At 42.7% G+C, this 19115-nt stretch overlaps 1 protein-coding gene across 1 annotated transcript in view; it reads right to left on the reverse strand.

The window, feature by feature from the left end:
- Positions 1 to 5044: 5044 nt before the first annotated feature.
- The window catches only part of adcyap1r1b (adenylate cyclase activating polypeptide 1b (pituitary) receptor type I), a gene marked incomplete at both ends in the record, with an annotated part of 21773 nt that continues 7702 nt past the window's right edge, over positions 5045 to 19115 (reverse strand). Inside the window, 11 exons of the mRNA XM_084443863.1 lie at positions 5045 to 5233; positions 5417 to 5458; positions 5596 to 5725; positions 6340 to 6431; positions 6516 to 6585; positions 7088 to 7148; positions 11391 to 11544; positions 12263 to 12395; positions 12475 to 12572; positions 12861 to 12958; positions 13313 to 13426. Coding sequence (XP_084299989.1) covers positions 5045 to 5233; positions 5417 to 5458; positions 5596 to 5725; positions 6340 to 6431; positions 6516 to 6585; positions 7088 to 7148; positions 11391 to 11544; positions 12263 to 12395; positions 12475 to 12572; positions 12861 to 12958; positions 13313 to 13426 — 1181 coding nt within the window. The remainder of the gene's footprint in view (positions 5234 to 5416; positions 5459 to 5595; positions 5726 to 6339; positions 6432 to 6515; positions 6586 to 7087; positions 7149 to 11390; positions 11545 to 12262; positions 12396 to 12474; positions 12573 to 12860; positions 12959 to 13312; positions 13427 to 19115) is intronic.

A 19115-nucleotide genomic window follows, 5' to 3' on the forward strand; every position in this document is an offset into this window, starting at 1 on the left:
AGTAGGCCTACGCAAGACCAAGGAATACAGCTAGCTCAACCCCAGTCCATCACTCAGTAGGCCTACGCAAGACCAAGGAATACAGCTAGCTCAACCCCAGTCCAGCACTCAGTAGGCCTACGCAAGACCCAGGAATACAGCTAGCTCAACCCCAGTCCAGCACTCAGTAGGCCTGCGCAAGACCAAGGAATACAGCTAGCTCAACCCCAGTCCAGCACTCAGTAGGCCTACGCAAGACCAAGGAATACAGCTAGCTCAACCCCAGTCCAGCACTCAGTAGGCCTACGCAAGACCAAGGAATACAGCTAGCTCAACCCCAGTCCAGCACTCAGTAGGCCTACGCAAGACCAAGGAATACAGCTAGCTCAACCCCAGTCCAGCACTCAGTAGGCCGACGCAAGACCAAGGAACACAGCTAGCTCAACCCCAGTCCAGCACTCAGTAGGCCTGCGCAAGACCAAGGAATACAGCTAGCTCAACTAGGACCCTCAGGAACAATACTGTAACACAATGAGCAATCAGGTTCCTTCATCACATCATCCAGTAATGATTCAAAATAACAACTGATTCAAAACTGTCTTCACAGAAATATACATGGCACTAACTTTTCTGTTGTCTAGTGATAACAAATAAGAAACAATGTTTTTTTTGTAGAAATACAGGTGCATCTCAGAAAATTGGAGTATTGTGAAGTACATTATTTTCCGTAATTTAAAGGAGTAGTAAAGGGAAAAATCATGTTTAGCCCTGTTTTAAGGTTACTTATTATCATATACAATGGTCCAGAGCAAAAAGTTGACAAAACTAGCACTTTTGAGAACGTCTGATAATTGCTCTACCACCGTTTTGGTCATACAATGGATGTGGGTGGGCACCGTGAAAAATCATTCAAAAAACATGTTAAACTCTCAATTTCAAAGACATGAAACTCACCAAGGTGTTAGTTGGCGTTCTAACATATAATTGGCCATAAAGTAAGATTCTACTTCTTCTGGAAAGGCTTTTTTTTAATATTTAGCATAGAACTATTTAGTCGCAGCACATACGTGTGTAAACTTCCGCAAACTAGGTAGCCTAGCAACATAAACAATAACAATAGCTACCGTAAGTAGTTCCGCTTCCTGAATCCCCTCTGCGGATTGATCTACACATCTACAACGTGTGTAATGAATCTATAATATATGAAAGTTTCACTTTTTGAATGAAATTACAGAAAATAATGAACTTTGCACAATATTCAAATTTTCTGAGATGCACCTGTACAGTATATGGCACTAGCTTTTCCTCTTTTCAGTAAAACCCACAACACAATGGAAAAGCATTGAGAAAGTACAGTATGGAAAATTGGGAACACCAGTGTATGGCCAGTAGTAAAACATGTCATTCATAGTTAAACATATTCACATTGTTTACAGGACACGATTCCACTAGTGGGTCTGATGACCGCTCTGGTATTTGCCTTCAATAAACAACTTGGCAGAGTTTCTATCCACATTTTGTGAGGCTGAAAAACAATATCAGGTCACATCATCACCTGCCAACTCGCGTGATCAAACCACTACATACATGCATCAGAATACAATGAATAATAGGCAGCAATACACATGAACACTCTCACCAAAATAAGAAAACGACCACAGAGCAAAAATCAAATGACTGCTATTCCCTTGCACCACAGACGACTTCATTTACACAATACAGCAAAGGTAACTTATTTCTGTTTTTTACACAACTAAAACTGCAACTTTGAGTATAAGCCACAATGGAAGGCTACACATTCTTGCAATACTTTTAATACTATGCAGATAACCTTTTTTTTTTAGAACCACAGGTTTAAACAATAGCCTATTCTGTATTCTAGGCCTATATGCTAACACCTCATTTTGACATCAACATAGACGGCGATATAAGGCCACACATTTCATATTACACGTTGTATACATAAATACTTCAAAAAATTGCCTCATGACATGTTGGGATTGTCATACTACTGGTCGTTATAAACTCCATTTGATAAGCTTTATCCAGCTCAACATTCAACTTATGACTTATGAGGCAGATCATGTCCACTGACTGTCCAGCCAACCCACACAATACAGGGTTGGTGGAACAGTGACACCACCTGGCTATTGGTTTTAACACATCTGGACCCACAATGTCTGAAAAACATTGAACCTCTGGTCACCCTAAACCTACACAGCAAAAACATTAGTATGTTTATTCTCAAATACCTTGTCAGAAAGTTGCTTTATCAGCTTTTATTTTGAGCGCTGTACTGATCAATTATTCATCAAATATTTGACATGCCAAGACTCCCATTTCCAGGAAATTGAGGTATTTTTAATCAATTATATAAATTGACCTTTCTTTTTTTTTCAGTTTCAAATTGCCAATTGCAGTTTTTATTTCTCGATAAAGGCACATCATAATGATGTGGCTGAAGCAAATTGAGAATTGTGTTCATATTTCTCCCTATCATTGTGTGGAGAATGGAGCATACTTCATAATCTACTGTAAGGCTAACAGTACAGTATACTGATTATATATAATCTCAATTGCTGAGAATCACTGAAAAATCCCAATCTGTATTAGTATACAAGAATCTCTCCTGGACTATCAGTTTACATGTTTCATTTACAGGGCCGCATTCAAATGGTTTAAAACCATCAAACCGTAGATACAAAATAATATCTCAAAGTTTGTAAAGTTGAGCAGAAAAGGTCAAATCATCCCCATCATTGTGTATCACACATAACATGGGTGCTTTTTTTTACTCAAGATAACAAATAATTTGTTTATTTCAAAAGGTTGTGGGTCGTAAATTATGCCCGTTAACAAACATGAGATTAAAGTACTCTGAAGGCCTTCGGGTTTTAACATATTAATTTAGTGTATCATCATAAAAGCACTTTTGTTGAACCTTGTTTTTACATATTTTGCAGTTTTGTTTTTCAAAGGAACATAAAAAGCTTGCGTTATGTTAAGTCAATACTTGTTTTGTGCATAAAGGCACTTTGGAGACATAAATTAAGTGGAATTGGGATATTTTAGTCAGACCAAAGCAAAAATTAGAAGTGACATCAGTTGCAAAGACTACTCAGCTTTTGTAAACGGATACGGCCGTGCAAACTCAGCGACGAGTTCATTCATCTTTGGAATGAGATTACCCTTCCAAATCTGCATCTTCCTTTTAGATACAGAGGAAATAGCATGTGAGTCGGAAACAATAAATGATTAACCAAATGAGGGATCGTTGCATCATCTTATTTCAGGGACACTGGCTGGTCAAATGCCGTCAAGGTGTTACGAATAATTCTGTTAGTCACAGTTATCCCCCTGTTCAATATACATAGAAGAGATTGAATGTAACAGACTGCTGAGGAGGCCTTGCTTTTAAACAGTGAACCCATATGAGACGGCGTTGCCTCCACAACATCAGAATGTGAGTTGTAGTACACCGACTACCTACATTAAATGCAATTATTCTAAGTCACTTTGGATGAAAGCGTCTGCTAAATGACTAATGTAATGTAAAAGACTGGCCAAATGGTTCAGATAAAGAAAAATACAATTCATGCAAACCATTTTGACTCATGATACCCACTCATGAGCCATTTTTCATTGACATTTTCTGTATTAGCGGCTGTTTTAAAACTGTACGCACTGAAGTACAGTAATATACAGTATCCCAGGTATCTTTCCAGATACATCAAATGCTAAGATTTGAAGAGGATTGTTGCAAATAAATGGTCATATAGTTGACAAACATTGTACTTGAACATCCTTTAGAAGCATTAATGCATCCCTAGACAAATATCTAATGTTGATCAATGTTTTTGGCATTTCATTAAATGGTAAAAAATATATTGTGCCTTTCACATGAATACTGCCTTGCCTTTTTCATCGGTCAGATGAAAATCTCTCTCAACAATTATGGTGGGAGTGGTGCACCTAGGATGGGTGAAGTCACTTCCTCTTCATTAGAGCACCTCACCAATCACAGCTTGCACTGGTATACTGTAAGTGGCACATCCTGATAAGTTAAGTACTGCACTTCCTTGTTTTGTTCACCTTTGACCCCATTCTGGTTCAATTCCTTGAACAGAGCACAAGGCCTAAACTGCTCCATGCTGAGATCCCTCGGGCCCTCCAGCGGCTCCTCGTACAGTAGATCACTCAGGCGAGGGGGGACTCATATCCTTCTCTTCCGTGAAATAGGAAGTTGATGATGTCACGTCTCCCTGTTCAGGACTTTGAATGGTTTTGTAACTCCTCCATGGTGGAGTTGTCATAACAACAATGATACCGGACATAAGTACTGTAAGAAGCTGAGAGACATTTTGAGGAAAGAATGAACGACAGACCGTCTCAGACAGTTTCACATGGCTGATGTGACCCAGCCTTCTGTAGAGCCACCTCTTCTTTACGCGACATGAACACTATACTAGCCTATATACAGAGCACAGTCCATGCTTCTCCTCCAGACGCCATTCCTGTAGAGACCCTTCTCTAGCAACTCCTGCTGTTGACTCACATTCACTCTGAGGCCACGCCCACATGGCTGTGCTGGGGTGGGTCTAACTCTAGCTGTGACCAGGCCATAAAGAGTGGGTCCTGTTGGGGACATTAGCTTGTCAGACCAGGTTATGGGTTGGTTTTAAGGTTAGGGAACGGCTGGATTGGAGTGAGTTTAGCTTCGATTGGGATGATGCATCGGTTTGTCCGAGTCCAGTTGGATTATGTAGGGTTATGTGTAGGTTTGGCACGCCTGCAGAGTGTTGAGTTAGGCACTGTGTTCAGCTGGGTCAGGCTGGGGGCTGGGTTTTGGGACCGTCCGGGTCTGTTGAGGGTTAGGGTTGAGTTTGGGCTCCGGGGGGTTTGAATTAGGGGTATGCGTCGGGGTAGGGGTTAGGGTAGGGGTTGGCGAGGCTGGCGGCGGGTGGAGGAGCGTGGGTGGCAGCAGGGTTGGCGAAGGTGGTGGTGGCGGAGGCGGCGGCGGGTCCGTTGTGGAGGTGGCGGGCGGGGCTGCCGCCCCCCTGGCCGCTCAGGTGGCGGGGGTCTCGGCCTGCAGGCTGGACATGCGGATCTGGGAGCTGCTCTTGCTCAGGATGGACAGCTGCGTCCCCCCGTTCACCCCGCTGCTGGCCAACGAGGGGTGCCGGTGCTTCAGGTCCACAGCAAAGTACCGGTTCACCGTCCAGCTGCGCCATTTCCTCTTGATCTCCGACTGCACCTTCGGGGAGATACTTCACAAGGTCATTATGAATGGACCTCGCTGGAGAGACACGCCCTCTTTGTCTCGCTCAGCTTCTCTCTCTCTCACATTAGGAAGCAGTGCACCGTTGTTGGCTTTGTCAAGCTGTTGAATGACGAGACATGTTCAAATGTGTCAAACAAGTTGCCTAAAAGAACTTACCTCTCCGTTCAGAAAGCAGTAGAGCACGGCCACAACGAAGCCCTACAGGAAACACAATGAGAAGGAATGCCAGAATGAGAATGAGAGGTCTATGCTAGCAGGTCTCTATCGTACACCCCCCCCCCCCCCCCCCCCGGCCCCCGTAGCACCAACCAGCCTATCAGGGCGTGGCTACGGACCTGGAAGGAGCCCAGACCCAGCTCAAACACCAGACGCTCCCTCTTGCTGACGTTCTCTGGGGAGAAGGCGAACACCGTGTAGTGGATCCCAAACAGGGGGATGAGCAGCAGAGTGGAGCGAGCCAGCCTCCTGTCAATCAACACACACACGCGCACGCACACACATCATCATCATCATCAAAAGTGGACCAACCTTTATTTATTTTCAGATATTGAGTATGGTTGGATGGCACTATTATTATTATTATTATTTATTTATTTTATATTTTTTATTGGATGCTTATTTGATTTGTCTTCATGTATGTTTTATTTTTTCTATATTTCTTTCTGTTATTGATATGATAGGAAAATGGATCATTCTTGTATATGTTGAAAATCAATAACATTTTGGTAAAAAAAAAGAAAAAAAAAAGTGGACCAACATCATCTAAAACAATCCTCTTCACCTCTGGTGAAACAGAAACAGAGCCACCAGAATGAGGAAGTGAGAAAGACATGTAATGCACACATCTGCACATGTCTGTGTAGCTCAGCAGGTCATCCGATGATCGTAGAGTCGAAGTGTGCTTGGGCAAAGACACTGAACCCCGAATTGCTCCCAACGAGCAGGCTGGCACCTTGCATGGCAGCTGCCGCCATTGTTGTGTGTATGTGTGTGAATTGGTGAATGAGAGGCCTTCATTGTAAAATGCTTTGGATAAGCAACGGACACCTGGACCCAGAAAAGGTGTGTAAATAACTCACAGGTAAATACTGGATTCATTCCCGCCGATGTCTGGAGACTGCAGCTTCTGGACGAGGATGATGATGATGCCGATGAAGAGAACAAAGTTGATCTGTAGGAAAGATAATAAGTTATGAGAGAAAGAAGCTTTGGATTTGGAACGTGTGCAGTAGGTTAGATGAAGCCAGGGACTCACCATGATAGAGGCCACCACGGGTCCCTTGATCACCCACCAGATGGCAGAGTTGTCATTCATATCCCAACACCTAGAGCAAAGGGTGTGTAACAGTGACAACCCCACTCCAGACTAAAAATATTCCAAACTGTTCTGAAATGTTAAAGTGCCTGCACATTCTCCATCTTCACCACTAATTTTGCATCTTTGGGTGCGTTAAGTAGCTGAGCGTTCAGTGAGCGAATGCTCACTCTGAGCGGTTTTTAAAACCACTTAACGGTCTGCTCTAACCGAGCGCTGAGTTGCTAGGGGACTTTTCATGTTGTCAATGTGTGATTAGCGAGCAGCGTTCCAACGATTCCCAAGCCAAAACGCGCCTTGTTTTGTTTTTTTTCTCAGGTGATGATGATTATGAAGTGGTGTTTGACTCAAACAGATCATAGTTCAAAACTGCTCACTTGTGCTCTGAGCAGATCAGTCTGAGCGTAACTGAGCAACACGTCAAGTGAATTCTGATCACTGATCGCCGCTGACTGAGCGCTCAGCTAATTAACGCAGCCTATGTAACTGGGTGTGATGGCAGAGGAACTCACCCTTTATCGTCGAAGTGGAGCCTGAGTACTGCCCATATGGTCACACACACAGTGGGAGTCCCTGGACACACCACATACACATATTAACACACAGTATAGCAAAAACACTGGGCCTACTCAGATAGCTATGCTACAATTAAGAAAGCTATGCTACAACTAAGATAGCTATGCTACAACTAAAACAGCTATGCTACAACTCAGATAGCTATGCTACAACTCAGATAGCTATGCTACAACTCAGATAGCTATGCTACAACTCAGATAGCTATGTTACAACTCAGATAGCTATGTTACAACTCAGATAGCTATGCTACAACTCAGATAGCTATGTTACAACTCAGATAGCTATGTTACAACTCAGATAGCTATGTTACAACTCAGATAGCTATGTTACAACTCAGATAGCTATGTTACAACTCAGATAGCTATGTTACAACTCAGATAGCTATGTTACAACTCAGATAGCTATGCTACAACTCAGATAGCTATGTTACAACTCAGATAGCTATGCTACAACTCAGATAGCTATGTTACAACTCAGATAGCTATGCTACAACTCAGATAGCTATGCTACAACTAAGACAGAGCTATGCTACAACTAAGACCGCTATGTTACAACTCAGATAGCTATGCTACTGTAGTATATTTTGACCAGTATAATCACAAGTTATATAGTGAATTTCAAATGCACACACATACTGGAGGGATGGAAAACTACAGACAGGCCTAGGATGTCTTTAAGACACTGGGGAGTTTCCAGTGTGTTACTGTGGCAGACTGGCACCACCTATATTTCACTAAGTGCTTCTTATCTAAACTATATGACATTAAGTGCCTTTTAGTAAAATCCATATATTCACTATTGCCACCTATATGACATTTAGTGGCTTTTAGTGAAATCTATATATTCACTAGGCGTCAAGTTTCTGATTATAGGATTAGGTGTCTCACAGCAGAGCACTGATTTTCAAAGGCTACTCACAACCACACACACCGTCACACAAACAGGGCACACAGGATCTGTTTAACTGAGCCATTAAACTGTCTAACTTTAGACAAGGTAACGAAGAAAAGGACAATTTTGGGTAACACCTCTTTTGTATAACCAAGAGCGATGCTCTGTGTTACTGTAGTTCAGTTCATGCTAGACATTTGGCGAGTGAACTCATCACAACTGCAGTGTGATTTTTGATGCCAGAGATTCAATAAAAGTATTGAAACTGGCATCGATGGATCTGAATCTTCTTCCTTACAAACAGAAACGAAATAGACTACACTACAACTCAGATAGCTATGCTACAACTAAGACAGCTATGTTACAACTCAGATAGCTATGTTACAACTAAGACAGCTATGCTACAACTCAGATAGCTATGTTACAACTCAGATAGCTATGTTACAACTAAGACAGCTATGTTACAACTCAGATAGCTATGTTACAACTAAGACAGCTATGTTACAACTCAGATAACTATGTTACAACTAAGACAGCTATGTTACAACTCAGATAGCTATGTTACAACTAAGACAGCTATGTTACAACTCAGATAGCTATGCTACAACTCAGATAGCTATGTTACAACTAAGACAGCTATGTTACAACTAAGATAGCTATGTTACAACTCAGATAGCTATGTTACAACTCAGACAGCTATGTTACAACTCAGATAGCTATGTTACAACTAAGACAGCTATGTTACAACTAAGACAGCTATGTTACAACTAAGATAGCTATGTTACAACTAAGACAGCTATGTTACAACTAAGACAGCTATGTTACAACTAAGACAGCTATGTTACAACTAAGACAGCTATGTTACAACTAAGACCGCTATGTTACAACTCAGATAGCTATGTTACAACTAAGACCGCTATGTAACAACTCAGATAGCTATGCTACAACTAAGACCGCTATGTTACAACTCAGATAGCTATGTTACAACTAAGACCGCTATGTTACAACTCAGATAGCTATGTTACAACTAAGACAGCTATGTTACAACTCAGATAGCTATGTTACAACTAAGACAGCTATGCTACAACTCAGATAGCTATGTTACAACTAAGACAGCTATGCTACAACTCAGATAGCTATGTTACAACTCAGATAGCTATGTTACAACTAAGACAGCTATGTTACAACTCAGATAGCTATGTTACAACTAAGACAGCTATGTTACAACTCAGATAGCTATGTTACAACTAAGACAGCTATGTTACAACTCAGATAGCTATGTTACAACTAAGACAGCTATGTTACAACTCAGATAGCTATGCTACAACTCAGATAGCTATGTTACAACTAAGACAGCTATGTTACAACTAAGATAGCTATGTTACAACTCAGATAGCTATGTTACAACTCAGACAGCTATGTTACAACTCAGATAGCTATGTTACAACTAAGACAGCTATGTTACAACTAAGACAGCTATGTTACAACTAAGATAGCTATGTTACAACTAAGACAGCTATGTTACAACTAAGACAGCTATGTTACAACTAAGATAGCTATGTTACAACTAAGACAGCTATGTTACAACTAAGACCGCTATGTTACAACTCAGATAGCTATGTTACAACTAAGACCGCTATGTTACAACTCAGATAGCTATGTTACAACTAAGATAGCTATGTTACAACTCAGATAGCTATGTTACAACTCAGATAGCTATGTTACAGTACAACTCAGATAGCTATGTTACAGTACAACTCAGATAGCTATGTTACAACTAAGACTGCTATGTTACAACTCAGATAGCTATGTTACAACTAAGACAGCTATGCTACAACTCAGATAGCTATGTTACAACTCAGATAGCTATGTTACAACTAAGACAGCTATGTTACAACTCAGATAGCTATGTTACAACTAAGACAGCTATGCTACAACTCAGATAGCTATGTTACAACTCAGATAGCTATGTTACAACTCAGATAGCTATGTTACAACTCAGATAGCTATGTTACAACTAAGACAGCTATGTTACAACTCAGATAGCTATGTTACAACTCAGATAGCTATGTTACAACTAAGACAGCTATGTTACAACTCAGATAGCTATGTTACAACTAAGACAGCTATGTTACAACTCAGATAGCTATGTTACAACTAAGACAGCTATGTTACAACTCAGATAGCTATGTTACAACTAAGACAGCTATGTTACAACTAAGACAGCTATGTTACAACTAAGATAGCTATGTTACAACTAAGACAGCTATGTTACAACTAAGACAGCTATGTTACAACTAAGATAGCTATGTTACAACTAAGACAGCTATGTTACAACTAAGACAGCTATGTTACAACTAAGACAGCTATGTTACAACTAAGATAGCTATGTTACAACTAAGACCGCTATGTTACAACTCAGATAGCTATGTTACAACTAAGACCGCTATGTTACAACTCAGATAGCTATGTTACAACTAAGACAGCTATGTTACAACTCAGATAGCTATGTTACAACTAAGACAGCTATGTTACAACTCAGATAGCTATGTTACAACTAAGATAGCTATGTTACAACTCAGATAGCTATGTTACAACTCAGATAGCTATGTTACAACTAAGACAGCTATGTTACAACTAAGATAGCTATGTTACAACTCAGATAGCTATGTTACAGTACAACTCAGATAGCTATGTTACAGTACAACTCAGATAGCTATGTTACAACTAAGATAGCTATGTTACAACTCAGATAGCTATGTTACAACTCAGATAGCTATGTTACAGTACAACTCAGATAGCTATGTTACAGTACAACTCATATAGCTATGTTACAACTAAGATAGCTATGTTACAACTCAGATAGCTATGTTACAACTCAGATAGCTATGTTACAGTACAACTCAGATAGCTATGTTACAGTACAACTCAGATAGCTATGTTACAACTAAGACAGCTATGTTACAACTCAGATAGCTATGTTACAACTCAGATAGCTATGTTACAACTCAGATAGCTATGCTACAACTAAGACAGCTATGTTACAACTCAGATAGCTATGTTACAACTCAGATAGCTATGTAACAACTAAGATAGCTATGTTACAACTAAGACAGCTATGTTACAACTCAGATAGCTATGTTACAACTAAGACAGCTATGTTACAACTCAGATAGCTATGTTACAACTCAGATAGCTATGTTACAACTCGGATAGCTATGCTACAACTAAGACAGCTAAGTTACAACTAAGATAGCTATGTTACAACTAAGATAGCCATGCTACAACTACTGTAAGATAGCTATGCTACAACCACAGGAGCACAGTCAGCTGAAAGAGCTCACTTACCCCAGCCGATGATGGTGTACCAGTAGAAGTACCTCCTCTCTGGGAAGAAGGTCTCCACCAACAGGGTGAAGAGATACAGGCCCTCAATGAACAGCCAGAAGTAGTTAGACAGGACGCAGTAGTGGAAGAACACCATCACTGATTTACACTCCACCTACCAGACAAGACACAAGACAGGTACACAGGTCTTATACAGCACAGGTGTGTGTGTGCGTTGTGATGCCCCTCCTGCTCCCTCTGCTGGGGTGTTGGTGTGTGTTGTCTTGTGTTCAGCAGGTGGAGTACGGGAGGATCATCAGTGGTGATGGTGTGCCCCGAATATAAAGCCAGCTTCTGGATTTGTCTCTCTCTCTTTCCCCTGCGTTTGGTTTGGGTTAGTTATTAGTTGTATTATTTAGTTGCACACAACACTCACACCATTCACATTCATCACACATGCATCCACTCACTACACTACGGATAGCCCTTCACACCTCATTTCTATGGTTTCTGTTGTCTTGTTATTGTGTTACTTCGGCTGTAGCTCAGTTGGTAGAGCGGGTCGTTCAATGATCGAAGGGTCAGTGGTTCGAATCCCAGCTCCGACTGTCCACATGTCGAAGTGTCCTTGAGCAAGACACCTAACCCCAAATTGCTCCCAATGAGCAGGTTAGCACCTTGTATGGCAGCTACCGTGAATGTATGGGTGAATGAGAGGCCATTGTAAAGCGCTTTGAGTGCCGCTAAGGTGGAAAAGCGCTATATAAGTGCAGTCCATTTACTTCATTAAATATTTGGTTAATTGTGGTTTGGGCATGTGACCTTTTGTTGTGACTCTGGGTCGTAACAGAAATGGGGGGCCGGTCCGGGATGCGCGCAAAGGCGCCACTCACGGTGTGTATGAAGCAGTGGTCGCTGTCCTCCTTGGCGTACAGCACGCCATCTTTGATGAACACGGAGATGGCTCTCAGGATGAACGACACAAACAGGTTCATGTGGATGAAGTTCCGGGTGCAGTGCAGCTTCCTACGGGGCACAGCCAATCACAGTTCAGCAAATCTGCCCATCCACCAGCTGGTGATGCATGTAAGGTTTGAGCCCTCACCTGAACCTGCAGAGGATGACCATGGCGGTGGTGAGCGAGATCAGAGAGGTGCTGTAGCCCACTGTGTATAAAGCCTTCACCGACACGTAGTACATGTCCTACAGACACAAGAAATATACAACGCAGTGGTTAGTCAAATTGCTCCCAATGAGCAGGTTAGCACCTTGCATGGCAGCTGCTGCCATTGGTGTGTGAATGTGTGTGTGAATGGGTGAATGAGAGGCCATTGTAAACCGCTGTGAGTGCCGCTAAGGTGGAAAAGCGCTATATTAGTGCAGTCCATTTACCATAGTCTACATGTAACAGCTTAACACAAATAATAGCTTAGCATGTAATAAGCATGTAATAGGTTAACACACGTGACTCATAGAGAGAGAGAGACTCACCGTGCCGTTGTTGTCGTCGATGAGGCAGGCGTCCACATAGTGAGGGAACGGCTCTGACCAGCCAAACACTGTGCAGTTACGACTCACCGTCCCCAGCTCTGTGAACGCACACACACACACGCACACACGCGCACACGCACACACAGAAGCATACACAGAAGCATACACATGCACACACACACACAGAAGCATACACATGCACACACACACACACACACACACACGCACACACACACGCACACACAGAAGCATACACATGCACACACACACACACAAACATGCACACAAGCATACACATACATAAGCATACACATGCACACAAACACACACACACACAGACACACACACACACAGACATAGATATACACACCCGCACACAGAATATTAAAGGCTTAGTAGGGAAACTAAAATGGCTGCGTGGTCAGGTGAGAGGGCAGACAGCGGCTACTCACCTTCCTCCTCTTCACTCAAGAACGCATGGAAGAGCTCGGGGCAGTTGACCTCCACCACCGCCCCCAACCTCGCCGGCTGCCAACACGTCAGGTTATCCCACATCCACGGGCACCCTGCAGACACAACACACACACACACACACACACGTACACACAGACACACGTACACACACACACACACGTACACACACACACACACACACACACACACACGTACACACACACACACACACACACACACATACACACACACACACACACACACACACACAGTTCTTACAAAGCTAGCGAACAATTTTGCTCACACATACTGTAACAGCATGCATGTGTTATATTCCTAATATACAGTACCCAATCCTGTCCAGCAGGTGTCAGTAAAGCACCACAAGGCTTTGACTGGTGCGGCATGAGTCTGGCTCCAGAGAGAGGAGGCTGGAGGACTGGAGGTTTGTGGAGGCAGGGAGGAAGGAACGGCTCTAGAGGCTGAATCTCCAGGACTGTGTGTGGGGTGATTCGATTCGTCAGGCTCGCTTGGGGGGGGGGGGACACAAACACGGCTGATGTGCCACAGACCGTGGGGTGTGATAATGTGTATGTGACTGTGTGTGTGTGCGCACGCTTGCGTGTGTGTGTGTGTGTGTGTGTATGTGTGTGTGCGTGTGCCATGTGTGTTTCCATTCTGACGGTCACCTTGCAGAGTCTCATTGATATTCAGGGCCAGGGTGGACCTCCACCACCCCTTAATCCCTGACCTCTCTCAGCTGACACCGTCACAGTCATCTATCTATCTATCTATCTATCTGTCTGTCTGTCTGTCTGTCTGTCTGTCTGTCTGTCTGTCTGTCTGTCTGTCTGTCTGTCTGTCTGTCTCTGTCTCTGTCTCTGTCTCTGTCTCTGTCTCTGTCTCTGTCTCTCTCTCTGCCTGCCCTGTCTTGACGAGGAGGAAAGAGGTCAGAGGTCAGTGTTTTACGTTGAGCTGTCGCGAGCCTAACCAGTGGAAATACCATTAGGGCAGGTGCAGTAAAAGGTAGTGCTATACTGTATATGAGATCAATTAATCTCAGGTCATAGCTAGAAGGAAAAAGATTGACGATAAGGATGCTAACCAGAGGGAGAAAAAGAGAGTGAGGAAGAAAGAGAGAAAGAGAGAGATAGAGAGACTGATTCAGTTTGATAGCCCAGCATCTGTTCACCATGGTGTCTCTGTTTACGTTCAAACATCAGCCATCACCAAGCAGCGCTGCAATACTCCCCTAACACGCCCAGAACATTCCAGAACATTCCCATGATGTCCCTCTAACAGTATTTTTATCCTCTATCCCACCACACACACACACACACACACACACACACACACACACACACAGACACACACACACACACACACACACACACAGTTGCACCCTTCTTTGTACACATTTGTTTTGACAGCTGCTGTGTGCAGTATAGACTTCAGTCCTGAGCTTTACTGGGTCATGGCGGGTCCAGTTCCTGTCTGGTAAGCTGGAGGGGGGGGGTGGGGGGGGGGCATAAATGCATCCTCCCTTTTACCCATTAACCCGCCTGTCAGAGGGAGAAGCCCGTCATTCAATGGCTGTCAGAATTCTTCTGAGTCAAAACAAGATGCTGTCAACCCACAGAGGAGCGTCAGTCAGTCAGTCAGTCAGTCAGTCAGTCAGTCAGTCAGTCAGTCAGTCAGTCAGTCAGTCAGTCAGTCAGTCAGTCAGTCACTCTCTCTCTCTCTCTCTCTCTCTCTCTCTCTCTCTCTCTCACCCATTCCATTCACTAACCCTAATGATTTATTTGAACCATTTATTTAATGGTCATATATATGTTGTCTTGGCGTAGTAGCTCTGCTCAAGTGGGATACCCCCTGCCTAAGGATACCATAATTTACACAACAACAAAAAGACAGGGGGCTATACTGTAGGTACAGTAACAATCCCCCTGGCAGACAAGCAATACATCAGTACAGTAATACAGTCCTACAGCAGTTCATCAGTACATCAAGCAACGCAGGATGCAGGGGTGGAGGGCCGCAACATAATAGGCAGCAAGGCAAACAGCATTGCAGCATAGACATGCAAAGTATGTATGCATGTGTGTGTGTGTGTGTATGTGTACGCGAGTGTGTGTGTGTGTGTGTGTGTGTGTGTGTGTGCGTGTGCATGTGTGTGTGAGAGTGTGTGTATGTGTGTGTGTTTGTGTAAGAATGCATGTTGGCTTAAAGGAGTAGTAAAGGGAAAATGCATGTTTATCCCTGTTTTAAGGTTACTTATGATCATATACAATAATTCAGATCAAAACGTTGACAAAACTAGCACTTTTGAGAGTCTGATAATTGCTCTACCACCGTTTCGGTCATACAATGGATGTGGGTGGGCACCTTGAAAAACCTTTCAAAAACATGTTAAACTCTCAATTTCAAAGACAAGAAGCTCACCCACTCACTCACTCCTTTAAGAAGCCGCCATAGTAGGTAGCAGCCTATGAGATTGAAGTAACATACCTGAGTCTGTTGTCTATCCGTCAGTGTTATGCACCAACTGACCAGAACACATGTCTTCTAGCCTACTGTCTGTGTACAAACCTCCCTGCCAATAATTCTGATTCTGATGTTAATTGAGCGCATCAGGCGAGCCGATGACGACGCACGCTGCTGCACTGAGTCTACTGACGCTGGCGCCATCCACAACATCATCCAGAACATCATCCAGAACATCATCCAGTACATCATCCAGAACATCGTCCAGTACATCATCCAGAACATCATCCAGAACATCATCCAGTACATCATCCAGAACATCATCCAGAACATCATCCAGTACATCATCCAGAACATCATCCAGAACATCATCCAGTACATCATCCAGAACATCATCCAGAACATCATCCAGAACATCATCCAGAACATCATCCAGAACATCATCCAGAACATCATCCGGTACATCATCCAGAACATCATCCGGTACATCATCCAGAACATCATCCAGAACATCATCCAGTACATCATCCAGAACATCATCCAGAACATCATCCAGAATATCATCCAGAACATCATCCAGAACATCATCCAGAACATCATCCAGTACATCATCCAGTACATCATCCAGTACATCATCCAGAACATCATTCAGAACATCATCCAGAACATCATCCAGAACATCATCCAGAACATCATCCAGAACATCATCCAGTACATCATCCAGTACATCATCCAGAACATCATCCAGAACATCATCCAGAACATCATCCAGTACATCATCCAGAACATCATCCAGAACATCATCCAGAACATCATCCAGAACATCATCCAGAACATCATCCAGAACATCATCCAGAACATCATCCAGAACATCATCCAGAACATCATCCAGTACACCATCCAGAACATCATCCAGTACATCATCCAGTACATCATCCAGAACATCATCCAGAACATCATCCAGAACATCATCCAGAACATCATCCAGAACATCATCCAGAACATCATCCAGAACATCATCCAGAACATCATCCAGTACATCATCCAGAACATCATCCAGTACATCATCCAGAACATCATCCAGTACATCATCCAGAACATCATCCAGAACATCATCCGGTACATCATCCAGTACATCATCCAGAACATCATCCAGAACATCATCCAGAACATCATCCAGTACATCATCCAGAACATCATCCAGAACATCATCCAGAATATCATCCAGAACATCATCCAGAACATCATCCAGAACATCATCCAGAACATCATCCAGAACATCATCCAGAATATCATCCAGAACATCATCCAGAACATCATCCAGTACATCATCCAGAACATCATCCAGTACATCATCCAGAACATCATCCAGAACATCATCCAGAACATCATCCAGAACATCATCCAGAACATCATTCAGAACATCATCCAGAACATCATCCAGAACATCATCCAGGACATCATCCAGAACATCATCCAGAACATCATTCAGAACATCATCCAGAACATCATCCAGAACATCATCCAGAACATCATCCAGAATATCATCCAGAACATCATCCAGAACATCATCCAGTACATCATCCAGAACATCATCCAGTACATCATCCAGAACATCATCCAGAACATCATCCAGAACATCATCCAGAACATCATTCAGAACATCATCCAGAACATCATCCAGAACATCATCCAGAACATCATCCAGAACATCATCCATTACATCATCCAGAACATCATCCAGAACATCATCCAGAACATCATCCATTACATCAGCCAGAACATCATCCAGAACATCATCCAGAACACCATCCAGAATATCATCCAGAACATCATCCAGTACATCATCCAGTACATCATCCAGAACATCATCCAGAACATCATCCAGAACATCATCCAGAACATCATCCAGAATATCATCCAGTACATCATCCAGAACATCATCCAGAACATCATCCAGAACATCATCCAGAACATCATCCATTACATCATCCAGAACATCATCCAGAACATCATCCAGAACATCATCCAGAACATCATCCAGAGCATCATCCAGTACATCATCCAGAACATCATCCAGAACATCATCCAGAACATCATCCAGAACATCGTCCAGAACATCGTCCAGTACATCATCCAGAACATCATCCAGAACATCATCCAGTACATCATCCAGAACATCATCCAGTACATCATCCAGAACATCATCCAGTACATCATCCAGAACATCATCCAGAACATCATCCAGTACATCATCCAGAACATCATCCAGAACATCATCCAGAACATCATCCGGAACATCATCCGGAACATCATCCAGAACATCATCCAGAACATCATCCAGAACATCATCCAGAACATCATCCAGAACATCATCCAGAACATCATCCAGTACATCATCCAGAACATCATCCAGAACATCATCCAGAACATCATCCAGAACATCATCCAGTACATCATCCAGAACATCATCCAGAACATCATCCAGAATATCATCCAGAACATCATCCAGAACATCATCCGGAACATCATCCGGAACATCATCCGGAACATCATCCAGAACATCATCCAGAACATCATCCAGAACATCATCCAGAACATCATCCAGAACATCATCCAGAACATCATCCAGTACATCATCCAGTACATCATCCAGAACATCATCCAGAACATCATCCAGAATATCATCCAGAACATCATCCAGAACATCATCCAGTACATCATCCAGAACATCATCCAGAACATCATCCAGAACATCATCCAGAACATCATCCAGTACATCATCCAGAACATCATCCAGAACATCATCCAGAACATCATCCAGAACATCATCCAGAACATCGTCCAGAACATCATCCAGTACATCATCCAGAACATCATCCAGAATATCATCCAGAACATCATCCAGAACATCATCCAGAACATCATCCAGAACATCATCCAGAACATCATCCAGAACATCATCCAGAACATCATCCAGTACATCATCCAGAACATCATCCAGAACATCATCCAGTACATCATCCAGTACATCATCCAGTACATCATCCAGAACATCATCCAGAACATCATCCAGAACATCATCCAGAACATCATCCAGAACATCATCCAAAACATCATCCAGAACATCATCCAGAACATCATCCAGAACATCATCCAGTACATCATCCAGTACATCATCCAGAACATCATCCAGAACATCATCCAGTACATCATCCAGAACATCATCCAGAACATCATCCAGAATATCATCCAGAACATCATCCAGTACATCATCCAGAACATCATCCAGAACATCATCCAGAACATCATCCAGAA

The sequence above is a fragment of the Borostomias antarcticus genome (genome assembly GCF_949987555.1).
Source record: "Borostomias antarcticus genome assembly, chromosome: 10".
Lineage (NCBI taxonomy): Eukaryota > Metazoa > Chordata > Actinopteri > Stomiiformes > Stomiidae > Borostomias > Borostomias antarcticus.